The sequence below is a fragment of the Dermochelys coriacea genome, chromosome 10, assembly GCF_009764565.3.
Source record: "Dermochelys coriacea isolate rDerCor1 chromosome 10, rDerCor1.pri.v4, whole genome shotgun sequence".
Taxonomy (NCBI): domain Eukaryota; kingdom Metazoa; phylum Chordata; order Testudines; family Dermochelyidae; genus Dermochelys; species Dermochelys coriacea.
The window spans coordinates 79,375,931-79,392,233 of NC_050077.1; the positions used below are offsets into that span (position 1 = coordinate 79,375,931).

General features: G+C 45.2%; 1 protein-coding gene across 1 annotated transcript in view; it reads right to left on the reverse strand.

The window, feature by feature from the left end:
- IGDCC3 (immunoglobulin superfamily DCC subclass member 3) overlaps positions 1–16,303 on the reverse strand; it is a 192,784-nt gene that overhangs the window by 80,210 nt on the left and 96,271 nt on the right. Inside the window, exons 3-4 of the mRNA XM_038419930.2 lie at positions 6,638–6,782; positions 1,302–1,432 (exon numbers count right to left, since the gene is read on the reverse strand). Of these exons, the coding sequence (XP_038275858.1) occupies positions 1,302–1,432; positions 6,638–6,782 (276 nt within the window). The remainder of the gene's footprint in view (positions 1–1,301; positions 1,433–6,637; positions 6,783–16,303) is intronic.

Consider the following 16,303-nt stretch of genomic DNA (forward strand, 5'->3'; position numbering starts at 1 on the left):
GAAACCAACAGAAACTAAGAACCTCTGACACTTTGAAACCACCAAGAAGCAAACCACCTATGTTTTCTAAAAGGAAGCTGAGGACAGAAAGTGCCTTCTCCTGCACAAAGTTCTAAGTTGTCATCTACTGTTGGCTGCTTGCTGGGTTATGGGTGCATGATTTGACTTCATATTTTCTTTTTTATCACACTAGGGAGGGTGATTGAAACACTGAAATAGGTTTTGTAGACTAACACTGCTTAAAATTAAAGGAGTGGCCAAACAACATTGGATCAAATGTTAAGGAGAAGGCTACACAACTGATGTTAGGTTGGCTGGCCTGCCAGAAATTGTTGACGAGCCAGCTGTTCAAAGTGGCTTCTAGGTTGTTACTTGTGTGCTAGAAGGGTAGACTACTAAAGGATGGACCACAAAACACTACAGACAAGACAAGCTGGACTCTAATGAAGTTATGGAAACATTGTGGGTCATATTTTCAAAGGTAATTCAATCCATCCTCCAATGCGTGTATGGACATCACCTGCACGCTTCATTTTTGTGCACTATCACAAAATGAAGGAATTTGCACATGTAAATTTCATGCATACACCATTTGTGCAGGGAAGCAGTTGTGTGTTTTTTATGGTATCATTTGTTTGCACAGCTGGCAGTGTGCCAAAACTGTATGGGCAAACAACACTCACTTTCTGGAAAACAGTTCATATGCCATTATATTTCCCCTTAAAGTTTTCCATACTATCAGGAATGAAAACCTGGTCCCAGTGATTTCAGTAGGGCCAGATTTCACCTCTGTCAAGTAAAACCAAATAAAACCTCACCTTAATGCTCTTAGAATTGTTTGCTTTCTTTTTTCTTTTTTCTTTTTTGGAAATATCAGTACTCTTTAGGATGTAATGTAACACTAGAATGTATTTCCCTGTTGGATAAAATAATTGATCATGCCGCGTGTTGCAGTTACTTCCAGAGTAGACTGAGTTTGTAAGGAAATAGGGAATCTTTCACATTTCAGAAAGAATATATTCTCCCTTCCTTCCTTCCTTCTACAACTCGTGTTTTCCTCTTCCTCCCTCCTCCACCTGCCCAACAGTTGGCACTAATTAAAAGGCAAAGAGTCAGGTTTATTTGCTATCAAATCGACCAATCTGGCAGAAACTAACAACAAGCAGGAACGACGAATGTACTGTTTGTGGACTGAAGAAAGCTTTTCAATACTGTTATCACAAAAGTTCTGTTAAACTGAGCTGGTCCAGAACAACAGATAGAAGGGGAAAGAGTGAAAGACCATGTTTACTGTTACTAACCTGACACAGTGAGTCTGGCCTCCCGGCTGAATTTCACATTAGCAATGTTGGTAGCCACACAGTGAAAAATCCCACTGTCTTCTGCTCTGAGTCCGGTAATCTGCAAGACTCCTTTGGGAAGCAGCGTGTACCTAGAGGACATGAAAAGAACAAATGAAAAAACAGTTGCAGAATGCAACATGATTGGGGAGCAGAACTGCACGTCCCAGGTGAGGCTGCACAAAGTAGACCAGTCGGGACCATGCTGGCATCCACTAGCCCCAGTGTTTAGGGGTACATACGGGTGCTGCACAACCCAGTACAGCACCAAGCAAGCTCAACCAGACCCAGGGATTGGGGCCTATATTTTAAAAAAACCTTTCAGTGTTAATCTCCAGTTTCATAACGCATGGAATTTATCCTCCGCTTTGAAGAGACATTCTCCCTTCCTACGTGTTTAACAGTAGTAACACTCATAAGGAAAGTGTATAAAACACTGAATAGGTTGGGGCTGGTCTGATTTTTTTAATCTTGACACCGTCCCGTTAGCAGGAGCTTTCCTCTCAAGTTCCACTGAAACACTCCACATCAAAGGTGGCGTCCCTGGTACCCGGGACAGGTACCATCATCTTGCTATACCAGATATAAGAGTTACCAGCAAAGCAAAATGTTTGCAGAGAGGGAACTAGCGAGATGTGAACAGTTTTGAGAAATCGTCCCCACTGAGCATTGCATCGTTTTCTTGACTTTGTTAATAGTAGTTTTCATGTTATCAAAATTGGACAATGTCCCAGGGCGGCTGGCCCCTGTAACTGAAGTAAGTCCAGCTTGCCTGTACCAGAACAGGTGCTCCCAGCTGGGCCAATTAAGGGGGTGGGCTTCCCCTAGGGCTCTAAGGGGAGTTCCAATGAAGGACTGGCTGTGAGAAGGAATTGGCTGAGGGTCAGCAGGTGAGAGAGAGGCAGGAAGCTGCAGGAAGCAGGACTGCCAGACACCCCCCGGGAGGGGAGGCAGTGAAAGCCTGAGATGCAAAACGTGAGTTATGAAACTAGTTTTATTTGTTGGTTTCAGTATGGGAATAAAATTGCTCCAAAGAGACTTTGGGCATGGCAGAGAGTCATTTGGAAGCTGGGGAGAAGCCCTGCCTCATCACAGACAAAAACATGATTATTCAGATTTCACTGGTTGAAAGACAAAAGAATACCGCCACCAGATCTCAGCGCTAATTTCCCACTAGCATCGTTCCATGTGGTGCAAGATGGCTCAGTTTGGCCTCCTGGAGCTGGACCAGGTTACACGAATGGTGATTTTTGTCCACTCTCTCCCCTGGTCTCATGATCTAGAACGTGTTGGGCTGCTGATCACATTCATTGGCCAAAAACACCAAACTTCTGCCATGTGTCTGTTACTATGGAAGCTGCCAATAAAACAATCTCTGTCTTATGGATCCTCATGATATGGGTGTGAATGAACCTTGGACCTTCTCATACCACATGTCAATCTAACAATTAAAAAAAAAACAACTAAAACAACCTAGACTAAAAAGCATTAGTGATCTGACAAACCAATAAAAGCCAGGGAATTCAAAGTTAATGCTAAAATACGTTTCTCTCCTTAACCCAAAGGATGAAACTTGATGTTGCAGAAGTCTCTAAATAACATGCTTCCTTGCATGCCGTAATGCTATCTATGATGGCAATGGACTGAGGTACACACAGAGTTTGTAGGTTTTAGGAAGTCTGAATTTTCTGGCCTTTGCGAGTCAGTTTCTGTATTACCCTAAATGAGTGTGTTCATGGGTTTCAAAGATATATATTTATTATAGGTTTACTGGCATTTTTTTAAACAACTATATCATTAAATTAGCTGGTAGTAGGTCATTACATTTTGATGAGTTAATGATTATTTCTATCTGGAAGATTGAGACTATCTTTTCTAGATCAGCATATGGTTAAGTGTCTCTAACCAGCTCTCACTGTGGATTCCAAGAGCTCGGCTGAATCTCTGAGACAGCATGACAGCAATCAGTTTTGGACGTACTGCAGCTGATTGCAATCTCTCTGGGACTTTCAAATGTCCTTTATTTTGGATGAATTATACCACCAGAAGCCCTCATTTTTGTTAACAAACTGCCCACCACATTAGAAGATTCAATTCCAAAGCTATTATTCTGTCTTCAAAGCCTCAAAGTGTAACACTCAGCATACAAATTTATATGCAATTTATACACAGAATTGTACCAACCACGATTAATGTAGAATTTCAACTCAGTTACAAAGGAAGCAACCCTCTTCACCAAATCCCATTGGTGTCAGAGATTACAAATGTCACGAATTATGGACTGAGCTAATGTTAAAAACCTTCTGGACAACTGTCAAGGTTCCTTCCTCACTCTGAATTCTAGGCTACAGATGTGGGGACCTGCATGAAAAACCCCCTAAGCTTATTTTTACCAGCTTAGGTTAAAACTTCCCCAAGGTACAAACTATTTTACCTTTTGCCCCTGGACTTTATTGCTGCCACCACCAAGCGTCTAACAAATATATAACAGGGAAAGAGCCCGTCTTTCCCCCCAAAATCCTCCCAAGCCCTACACCCCCTTTCCTGGGGAAGGCTTGATAAAAATCCTCACCAATTTGCATAGGTGAACACAGACCCAAACCTTTGGATCTGAAGAACAATGAAAAAGCAATCAGGTTCTTAAAAGAAGAATTTTAATTGAAAAAAAAAGTAAAAGAATCACCTCTGTAAAATCAGGATGGTAAATACCTTACAGGGTAATCACATTCAAAACATAGAAAATCCCTCTAGGCAAAACCTTAAGTTACAAAAAGACACAAAAACAGGAATATCCATTCCATTCAGCACAGCTTATTTTATCAGCCATTTAAACAAAATAGAAGCTAACGCATATCTAACTAGATTGCTTATTAGCCCTTTACAGGCGTTCTGACATGCATTCCTGCTCTGGTCCTGGCAAAAGCAACACACAGACAGAGACTTTGTTTTCCCCCCTTCCAGCTTTGAAAGTATTTTGTCTCCTCATTGGTCATTTTGGTCAGGTGCCAGCGAGGTTATCTTTAGCTTCTTAACACTTTACAGATGAAAGGGTTTTTTTCTCTGGCCAGGAGGAATTTAAAGGTGGTTAGCCTTCCCTTTATATTTATGACAGCAACCTTCATCCTAAAAGAAGCAGAATCCATTCAAAATCAGGATGCCCAGCACAGGTAGGAAGAGCCTAAACTAGCTCCTTTGTAAGCATCTGAATATTCCTCCTTCACCCAAGGAAAAGTAGAGTGCAGGTCAGGCAAACGGGTTTGGTTATCAGAGCCCTGGATTCTGTGGCTGTTCCTTTCAAGCCTTAGCTAAAGTGAGGTGTGGTGGTCTCACTCAAATCCCTACCAGACACGCGGCCAGTGTTAGCAGTCTGGGAATGTGGACATATCTGGCAGTCTATTCTGACACTGCAGTTCCAACCCTGTGCATCTCTGCAACAGATACGAGAAGAACTTGCTCACAAATCTGCCCATGGCATGGCCTACTCTAGCCAGTTCTAACAGTCTCATTTTGATGAGCACAAAAAATGTTAAGGCCCAGTTCTGCGGCCCTTACTCACATTGAGTAGTACTTACCTTAAACAGTCCCACTGTGCCACGCGTCCTGCTAGCAAGCACTCTTATGGAGCTACTCAGATGAGTAAGGACTATTCAAAGTGTGTTAAGTAGAAGAATAAAGCCTAGGGTATGTCTATACTGCCACAAAAACCCTGCGGCTCAAAGTCTCAGAGCCCAGGTCAGCTGACTCAGGATTGGGTTGTGGGGTAAAAATAGCAGTATAGACATTCAGACTCCAGCTGGGGTCCAGGCTCCCCCTCCATCCTGTGTCCAAACATCTACACTGCAGGTTTATAGCCCTGAAGCCCAAACCCTGCGAGCCCAAGTCAGCTGACCCAGCCATGCCCTTTTATTGCAGTGTAGATATAACGCTAGTATGCTACAAAAGGGTAGATGGAAAATACCAGGAAAATCAGACCGTTGCAATTTTAAACTCTGTGGTTGGTCTCTTGAGTGCTTCTATAAATTCACAGTACAGCTGAAAAGGTCAAGTATTGTTCTGGTTCGCGTGTGTTTTGTTTTAGCTCCAAAGGAACCAAGCCACATTCTGATGCTGAGCTGAGGTTTAAAAACAGGGGACTTTCAGAAAAATATTTACAGCTTCCTGGTTTCATCTCTCCCCAGTGTGCAGACATCAAGTCACGATCAAGGTGTGCCGTGATGGATTGGCTCCGGGAAGACTTGCTTTGTGGTGCTTTGGCTGCAGCTGTGACTATCACAGACTGGAGCCAGCACATCGTGCATTTCCTATTACGTGCTGAAACTCTTCCCAAAGACTAGGGTGGCCTGCCACCTGTCCCTTCATTCCACGCCCACACTCAGAAGATCAAACCAGGCTTAGCGGCGCTTCCTAAGCAAAGGGGGGATGGCTGTCAAACAAAGGAAGCAAGGACATGCCATTCAAGTTTTCAGACGGGGGGGCGAGAAGGGGAAAGTGATTTTGTTTTTTTTAAGGAGAATTGAATGGTAAAGAACTAAAAAGATCTTCCGTTGGCACCCTTCTTTTGGTCTCGTTGACAAGGCTGGGGTTTTACCATGTAGCTCTCTTGGGAAGGTAAGGCTAGTGAAAAGATTGTATTTTAAACCTTCAGAACATAAAAGCATCTTATTGTACAACACTTTGTCATGCTGGTGAGCACTACCTTCTGTGAGCTGTCCCTTGTGGAGGGCTCCTAGCTCAGGAGAATCAACCTGCAGTGGGAGCAAAGTGCAGAGATAGATACTGTACATGGCAATCTGATTAAAAAGCCTCTCCAGTCTGAGACAAAAAAAGGACAGTGACTGCCACACTGGCTCAGGAGGAGGCCCTACAGAAAGTGATTAGGCTATACTGGGTGGCCAGGACAGTATGTTCCCAGCCCCCGGGATAGACTTAGGACGCATTATTTTGGCACATCCCCTAGCCAGAAGCATAGGTGCTGGAACTAGAGGTGCTGCACCTCCTGGCTTGAAGTGGTTTCCATCATACACAGGGTGCACAGTTTAGTTCAGTGGCTCTCAGCACCCCCACTATACAAATTGTTCCAGCACTGGGCCGGGAGGATAGAGCTCATGGCATAGATTTAAATGCCTTTCCAAGGCAGAAATACAAAAGAAGAGCCTTCCCTCAGATGAACCCCGCTCTGATGTTCAGTGGGCCCAGATAGTGCATTTGCATCTCCCTCTACCTTCAAGAGAGCCTCTGGCCTGCTATTTCCAACATGTGGGTGTGGGTCAGTAATAAGTTACCTCTATGTCTCTTACCTATCATTGTCCGTGTTGATGGGGACTTGATTCTTTTGCCACAAGATTACGGGCTCTGGTAAACCATGGATCTGGCACTGGAATCTTGCGACACCTCCTTCTTCCACGACTGCATTTTGAGGGTGAACATAGAAGTCCGACATAGCTGGAGGAGGGAAGAGGAGAAACAAAAACACGAAATGAGATCACAACAGCTCAACGCTGAGAGGGCACACTGTCAGCAGAGGTCACAATGACACAGCCTGGCAGAAATATCCACCACTTCACCTGCCAAGAAACAGCAAACAAAAGTGTCGCTTGTGGGGTCATATCTGAATTTGGACCCATGCCTTGGTGTGCAGAAATGATGTTTGCACACCAGGCATTTGCACATGCTAACCCTGCATCTAGGCAAAGAAAGCGGGATGGGACGCTTGCAATTACACAATTTACGTGCGCTGGAATCATGTGTGTAAGTGACCACCATCACAGGAGGGACCAGTAGGATGCTCCAACACTGCAGTGTCACTCATTGGCTGTCTTTGTCATCACCTTCAGTAGGCGTTGGATTCGGCCGCACAGCAGAAAAGGTCTTGTCTCTGCGTTTTTCATTCCAATTCTGTCAGTGCCCTTCTACCATGTCCACCACAAACATCTTGTCTGTGTGTTTGACTTAACTTCCCCATTAACTTTATTTTCATTTCTCTACAAGGAAGGTAGGTGCAAGGAACAGGCTGGCAACCATTTTATGGCAGCTGATTTTTTTGCTTGGCACATACTCCAGGTGGCCTCCTATCATTTCAGGTTTCTGCCTTCCAGCATCATGAAAGGAAAGGGAACAACCCCAATAAAGTCAGGGCTGTTAGAATGACAGGATCGGAACTGATAGCAACAGAGGTTGGCAAACACCATCCAGCATCACAGATGATCCCGGTGCCAATTTTAGTGCATATTTTCTCCATCACCCTAATAGCAGCAGAGGGACCGGTTCGGTATTGTACAGGCAACAACCTATTCAGAAAGGAGACTTGGTGACTTAGTGAATACAAAGAGACAACAGGTCAAATGCTAAGCTGCCCAGATCAAGACACCGGGACTCACTAGTTAAGTACAGAACTAGGAGTACTATCAATCACACAAGAATTCACACAGCATCCCCTAAACCCCTGATCCAGCATGCACTGCGCTCACTATAAAACCAAGGAGGGAAGTCTTGGCTGGGAATCTGGAGAGGAAGGGTCTAGGGCATTCTATTATGATCTACAGTAGTGTTCCCACCACTGGAACCATTGACGGAGCTCCACTGGTGATCAGCCTCCAGCATGATAGCCACCATGACACAAGGCCAACAGTTCTAAGTCTGAGCTTTGTCCGTCATTCATTCCAGTCAAAGAAAAACAATAAAAAGGGAACATTGTCCAGAGGGATTCTTTTGGCAAATGTTCAGATCAGTCCTTATTTTAGCTCTCCCAAACTGTTAGCATGATGCAGTGGGGTTTTGCAGTAATTTGGGAAAAAGACAGATTTCCCCCCTGTGCTAATGTGGCATCACACTCTGGAGGAGGATAGGAAAGGCCAGAAACTGCTTAAAGATGGCCATGCTTAGGAGTCGCATACAATCATGATAGGATTGGGGATATCCTTCAACAGAAGACAAATTTAAGACAACAAACCATTGTTTGTTATTTCCTGGTCACGACTCTCATTAGGCTATAGGTTGCCTTCCCTTACATTAAGGCGAAAAGCATGGGTATAAACTACTGACTCACACATTTACCTCAGTTCTGCACAACCACATACCATGCACATTCCTCTACTGTTAAACTTAGTTACTACAGGCCCTAAGCCTGGGAAGTGGTGAGCATTTCCAACAAGCATCCTCCTCAACCAGTGGGCCTGTAGTGATTCCCACAAAGTGCTCAGGACTTTGTAGGATTGGGCCCTGCATGCCCACAGCACCTGGGGTCGCCTGGACTTCTCATTTCAACCAGCTGTCAGCAAAGGATAACTCTCAAAGCATCAGGGAAGGAGAAGAAAGACCAGCCTTTGCAGTACAATAAGAGTAATAATCATTTGTGGGTAAAGTGTTTGGCATGCTGTTAGCATTACATAAATCATCATCACCAGAATGCAATAATTATTACTATCAATTAATTGGAAGGTGCTAACTTTTGACTGCGTAATAAATATAACCTGGGCTAATAAACACCTCCGAGCCTTTATTTAGCTCATGATTAATTTTTAGTTCCATATACACAGGAGGATTCCTTAAGTTACCATATAATATAAACTCCAAGAAAATCACATATCCCCTAGCTCTGCTTCCCCATCCCTAAAAATACCCCTCTCCCACACAGAAAAGCCCACCTCCTTTTACATGTGTCAAGGGTAATCAATGTGCATCTGCTAAGGAACAAGGATGTGTCAGGGTCGCTCACCTGCTGATTCCAGCTGGGCTTGGGCAGATGGGAGACGGCTATTAGCAATACATTAAATATGTGCTGCTTTAAACCCCTCTACTCCCCAAATCATCAGTCTCAAGTTCAACATGCTAAATACAGATTTGTTTAGCTGATTGAATAGCTCTTGGTAGAAAGCCCCAGCACAGGGCGGTTGGAGGATTGAGAAGGTTTCCCCTGGACCTTGCTCTTTGGTTCTAAGTATTTCATTAATATCCATTTTGTTTCAAGTGCTTGTGAATTCCCCTTGCCATATGGTCTTGTGTAGACAGCAGTAACACCCAAGCTGCCATGCACCCTCAGCACACTAAGCATATTGCATGACCGGATCAAAGCCCGCCTAGTCAATGGGAAATCTAATGGGAAACATACTAACCTGGAAACTGCACACAGAGGCATACAGAAACATCTTCTGTTTTCCCTACAGGGAGTATTCCTGGGGAGCATCCTGACGCCTTCAATAAAACTGACCGAACCTATTTCTGATTTAACTTTTGAAGGTGAAGAATGATCCCTTATCCTTTTTTCTCAAAAGGGCAACAGGCCTGATTGTGGGCCCCAGAGTTATCCTGGCAAGCACTGCATGAGCTATCCCATTGACTTCAAATGGGATCATTGATGTCAGTCAGTGCTCACCAACAGAGGGAAGAGTTCCAGAAGGAGACCTGATCCAACATCCACTGAAATCACTGGGACACTTTCCATTTCAATGGGTTTGGGCTCAGGGCCAGCATGAGGTACGTTATTGTGTCCGTCCAGTGCAAATTACTATCCAATCCTCTATGGATTCTCTGGGTTTGTCCCAACCAATTCACCTCATGAAGGGCTTGATCCACATCAGTGAGAGCTGGAGCATGACCCATTTTTGCCTTGTAAAGTTAATGCCTTATTTATTTTCATACTGTTAAACTGATTCTTATGTCCATGAATAAAGCTCTCATCGAATATAATGAGATGGAAGGAAATCCTGCACTAGGGGAAAGAATGTGGCATGCCCAATAAACTAATAATGATATATTAGTAGTACTTGAATTATGGTAGCCCCTAATCAAGGATTAGGAATCCATTGTTCTGTGTGCTGTACAAACATAGTGAAAAGAGAGTTCCTATCCCCAAAAGGGGGTACAGTCTTGGTAAGTCACCAGCTGTCAATAGTATAGAAGCACCCAATAACTGATAATCAGGCACAGTGACTGACTGGATGATCACACTATAATTGGTATCAGCTGGCTAATCACCAAGGGTCCATGAACTCACTGAACTGCACAAAGTTAAATAAGAAAACAAAAACGCCAGCAACGCAGATGCCCTGCATAATGACTCACTGTAAGGATGCAGAAACTACAGGCTGGAAAAACGAACACAGTGTTCTCTAGCAAAACCCAATATTGAAATTTAACAGCAGCTGAAGGGGTTAATTTGAGGAGGGGAGTGTAAATGAAAATAGCCCTCGGTAAAGAACGCATTTCCATTCCTTTATTTCAATCATATTTCGTACAGGTAAAATTGCAGTGATAACCTCTACTCTTAAAGACACTGGTATTAATATTTATCATGAATAAAACATGTGAGATTATAAATAATTCAGTTATGAGGACGGTAAGTAAAATATTACTCTTCAGTGACCCTGCAATGTGGCTTTGAAGCACAGGTTTATGTTAAATGCCTAGGAAACACCACGACCCCTGCCAAGGCAGCTGGTTTTCACAATCTGCATTAAAAATTAATGCACTGACCTACAAAATGCTATTTTTTAAAGCAGTTTTGAAACTTTGAAACTTTACAGTTACAAAGACAAAGGCTTTGCTGGAGCTCATATAAACTGCAACAAAGTTAACAGCAAGTGAGCACCTGGACGTTGTTCCCAACCTGGAAATAAATCACATTGGTGTGTAAAGGAGAAAGGGGTGGGAAACGGACTGCTTTATGGGGCACCGTTCAAGGGAGATAAATCTGTACCATACAATCTTACATACTTCTCACCTGACTGCACAACAAACCCACACCACTGAGCACTTGCTTCTCTGACTCTCCTGCCTTTCACCAGGAAACACTAGGATTCCTGTTATCAGGGACACTTAATTGTCTAAACATACGTTGGGCTCAGTGCTAACCACACCTTCCCGGATGGCATCAGCCACTTGCCAAGAGCCTGACGGCTGCATCTAATTTGCATGCACATTTACATAATTATTTTTTAAAATAATTGCATGGCACTATAATATTCATTTGCACTCTCAGTCTCCTGGATAGGGAGGCACTATCTAATCCATCTATCTTGGTTATTTAACTCAATCCATCCAGTTGTCCCCAATGAAACCACCACTGCAGTACCTGAGTAGTAGTGGATGAGTGGAAATTGCTGGTTGGTTCTGCTGACCTGCTGTTAGAGGGGATCTGAACTGGTCTTTCCCCCCTTAAAACTTTCTGCTGGTTCAGTTCCGTCTGTGGTAGGAACAATGGGAGTAGGCAAGGCGCCAACATGTTGACCATTGTGTCATCTAACTCTGCTAAGTGCAATTACGGACGATGTGATGGTCGCAGCTGCTGGGGCCTTGGCTACAGTGAACATCATTCTGAGCCTGCGTACAGGCAAATGTGGTATCCTCCCCTCCAAGGGAAGTATTTCATAACACAGAGGTGGGCAAACTACAGCCCGCGGGCCACATCTGGCCCGCGGGACGATCCTGCCCGGCCCTTGAGCTCCCCGCCAGGCAGGCTAGCCCCCGGCCCCTTTCCCACTGTCCCTTCTCCCCTGCAGCCACACCGCTGCATGGGCAGCGCTCTGGGCAGTGGGGCTGCACGCTCCCGCAGGGCAGCGCAGCAGTGTATCTGGCTCTGGCTGGGTGACACGGCTGCCAGACATGTCACTCTGAGCGGCATGGTAAGGGGGCCATGGTGAGGGGTGCTGCGGGGCAGTCATGGGACAGGGAGTGGTTGGATAGCTGTGGGAGTCCCGGGGGCCCTGTCAGGGGGTGGTTGGATGGGGCAGAGGTAGTGGGGGAGCCGTCAGAGGATGGGGAACGGGGGGGTTGGAAAGGCGTGGGAGTCCCGGGGGGCCTGTCAGGGGGCGGAGGTGTGGATAGGGGTCAGGACAGGGACAGGGAGCAGAGGGGGTTGGATGGGGCAGAGGATCCCGAGAGGGGGCAGTCAGGGGACAAGGAGCAGGGGGGACTGGAAGTTGGAGGGGGCGGATAGGGGGGAGGGCCAGGCTGTTTGGGGAGGCACAGCCTTCCCTACCCGGCCCTCCCTGCAGTTTTGCAACCCCAATGTGGCCCTCGGGCCAAAAATTCTGCCCACCCCTGTCATAAGACTACCACAGGCATAGAGAGCCAAGAATGATGCTGGTGGTATGGTTATCTCCAGAACATGACTACGGCGTGAAAAGTCTCAGAGGTGCTCCTGTTCGACTGGGCCCAGTGCTATCTTGAATTGGCACTCCCGTCCTTTTGCAGTGCCACATATTGTCCATGCAGAGCACAGAGAGCCAAGCAGAGGAGGTGCTGCACCAATGGACTGGGGGCTGCATGAGCACTCACAGACTGCAGGCAGTAGCTGGGCTGATCTTGTAAGCTGTAAAGTGTTTGGTTAGGTGTGGGAACTCCAAAAGAAACCCCAGGCCATAGGTGCCAACTCTATGGGTGCTCCGAGGCTCAAGCACCCACCGAAAAGAACAGGGGGTGCTCAGCATCCGCATGGCCAAATTAATCTTTTGTGGGCCCCATCCCCTGCTCGGCTTCTTCCCCACTTGCCACTCCATCTCAAGGCCCCATTCAGCCTCTTCTCTCCAAGAGCCCATCCCCACTCTGCCCCTGGCCCCACCCATGCTCCGTCCAAGGCTCCAACCCCATCCAACCTCTTCCCCCAAGGCCCGCCCACCACTCGCACAGGGAGGGAGCAGGTGGAGAGAAACACCCACCAGCAAAAATAAAAGTCAGCACCTGTGCTCCAGAAGCTGCAAGACTCAGGGCTGGTGATTCTGTAAGGTGATACTGTTCCTTCTAATTCAGTATTGAGCCAATGGTAATGTGGGGGGGACCTGCTGCAGGAGACCCTCATCTTTTGAATGAGCTACAAATCCAAGACTCTAGCCATTTTTTGTTATTGAAGAGCCTATGGCATTTTTCATAACAGGGGAAGTATTCTAGTTCCTGTGTCCTGGACACATCACAGTGTGGATATTTACATTATGCCTAACTGTACTTTCAACGGGAGAAATTATCCTTCACTTCTTCCTAAAACTGTCGTGTAGTGTTGCTCGAATGCATTGACTACCACATTCCACTCCGGTTGTTGGCACACAGTGGGTTAGGTATCACTATACAGCACACTAAGGAGCTTCCAAATTCAGAATTCCATTGCAATAGGATTCCCGGAGGAAAAGTCCTCAAGACACTGCACTAAACCTGCAGCATTTCACAGGTAAGAAGCAGATCCTGATCTTATCCATATTCACGGAGGATTTATTACGGCAAACAAGTTTGCTGGGTCTTCCATAATCGAAGAGCAAATACACTCTCCAAACTAACAGATGCCACGGAAAGTCTGATGTAATAAAAATGAAAATAGGTATTGAATGAAATTTTCTTTACTCCATGAAAAACTAAATTGAAACCATTAGTGGCCAATCCTTTTTTGTTCAGTAGAGCATTAGTGCTAAGCAAGAGATTGACCTAGATCTGATGTAGAAAAAGAAAACATTAACTCGGTATGTCAAAGCAAATCCCATGCCTGTTAGAATCATTAAAACGCAAACATTATTATCAACTACAGGCACGGGGGAAAAGAACTCTGAAGGTTCAATGCAAAGCATGGTGTTTGGAGAGCAGGAAGCCCTGCTACTTTTGTAATCAAGTTGCTTTTCCATTTTTTAAATTACTCCAGAAAACAACACACCCAAGTTGCTTGTGATACAATGCAGTGATCCAATGCAGCCTTAAGGGCACATCCTACAAGGTGCTAAGCACCCTCAAAAGCCATGGAAGTTTAACCGTGTGCAAAACAACACACGAAAAGGGCAGTCACTTGGATAGTAGTGCTCCACGTTTCTGCCCACCAACACCTCAGACCCTCTAGAAATTGCAAATCACAGGTGAAAATGAGAGTGTAAAAGGAGGAAGAGTTGTGATACTAAGTTTTTATATGCAGCTTTTCATCCAAAGCCCTCAAAGTCCTTTATAAAGGAGTGTGTGTACCACTAACCCCATTTTACAGATGAGAAGACTAAGGCACAGGGGAAAATGATTTGCCCCAAGTCACAAAGCAAAGCAGTGGCAGAACTGGTTCCCTTAAAGAGTGGTTCTTCCCTGAAAGGTAATGTAAAAATGTCACTGTGTGAGGGGAATGGCCTTTATCATGTGTCTCTGATTTTCTCACTGATGCTAGTTTACTACTAGAAAGGCCTTTTCCCTAACAGCTTGTCCCCACAAACCCAGTCTGAGCCCTGAGAGCCAAGCTGTGTTATTTCCATCTTGTACATCATCACCAGTAACAGAAGCTCTGATAGCCAAATCAGGCCCTCACAGACACCAATACAACCCACTGCCTTCTGATTACCCCTCTCTAAAGGCTAATGGGATTGCCCAGGTATAGCTGTGGCCTGCAGAACCTGTATAACTGGGGATGACGCGTAAGAGGGAGAGACCCCTAAGTCCTGGGTAAGTCCATGAGGACAGCAGTTGGAACAAACATCTTTTTATTTGCATGCTGAGCAAATCTTGGAAATGCCTGAGACACAATGAACATGGTGAGAATCACATTTCTGGGTGGAAGCATCTTTTAATCACCTTCCATTCTGCTTCCCATATATAAGGGCATAGGGAAGCCTCTGTAATACTAAGACAGCAGAAAGATCAGAGCCTGATCACTGGCCACCCTTGAAGGAATCCAGCCAACAGAAGTCAAAGGGACCTTTTCCATGGAGTAATTAAACAATGTGCCAATTAAATGTGTATCTGAAGTGTTACAACCTCATGCTGAAAGGCATGAGAGAAACAATCTTTGGGGTCCATTAGGCTCGTTAAATGCTGACAGTCTGCACCACCCCTCACCCATCTCCAAACTCCCCCCAATAGCCAAGTTCCCATAGCAAACACAAGAATTATGTCCCTCTTCATTCCCTGCCGCTTTAACAGACCTGGCACCATTAACCTAGCAAACTAGCTGAATATTTTCAAAGGAGCTGGCAGGTTAAGGCTTAATAAATACGGAGTCTGCCTTATCTGCAAAGAGAAATTCTTATCTAAATGACAAGGTCATTTTATTTGCTACCTTTCACACTCTGGGAACTGAGAATCGGCCTGTCTGAAAGGAGCCCAGACATAAAAAGGGGTTGTGGAGAGAGAATAAGCAAATTCCATTGGGTTTCTCCTCTCCTCTCAATGATGCCTGCTTTCAGAACAGAACGGTTTTACGAGTCTTTAAGAAAAGACACTGTATCTTCTTTTTACATTCTTTTTAAAAAGATGCATAAAAAAAAACACCTCACACAAGAGCCCAGTGGCTATTCACAGCTGCACAGCAACCTCACCCTGACTGGAAGCTCACTCTCCGTGTCTAATGATGCTATTGTGTGAGGCCGTGGCTGAACGGCTACGGAGCCCTGTTTTGAATGCATGCGGCTTTGTGCATAGTGAAGCGTGAACAACAGCGCCGCCCATTTATCTATTTAATTCTCCAGGAGTATCAGAAGTGGGGGCCGTCACTCACAGCTGAGGGAAATGAAAAATCACCTCTCTCCCAGCTTTAAAGAGGGAGGGACCTATTAAAGAGCAGCAGTGCCTCACTCGCCACAGAAGAAAACCCCTTCAGCTCTTCCCTCTAATAAGAGGGTTTAAAATCCCAAATCTCCATTGTGCACGTTGGGTCTCAGATCTGAAAACCAAATGGGCTGTGAGACTCGACAGCGCTAGAATGGAGGAAGACATTTTGGATGAACGCAACGCAAACACGCAGCCACCAGAAGATAGGGGAAAAAAATTTTTTGCTATGTACCGCACTTCCCAACCGTAGTGGGGGTTTCTGAAAGGGCATGGAACTCCATCCTACACTCAAATTAGCCATCTTCATTCCTCAGAGCAGTCCTGTTGAGTTCAACAGGACTAATCGAGTAAAACACACACAGGATCAGGCCCAAAGCTTGTAACTTGCTATGCGGATTTTCAAAGTTCTGTGTCTATCACCCACACCTAGAACCAAATACAGACTCCAATTAGCAACACGTTTTCTG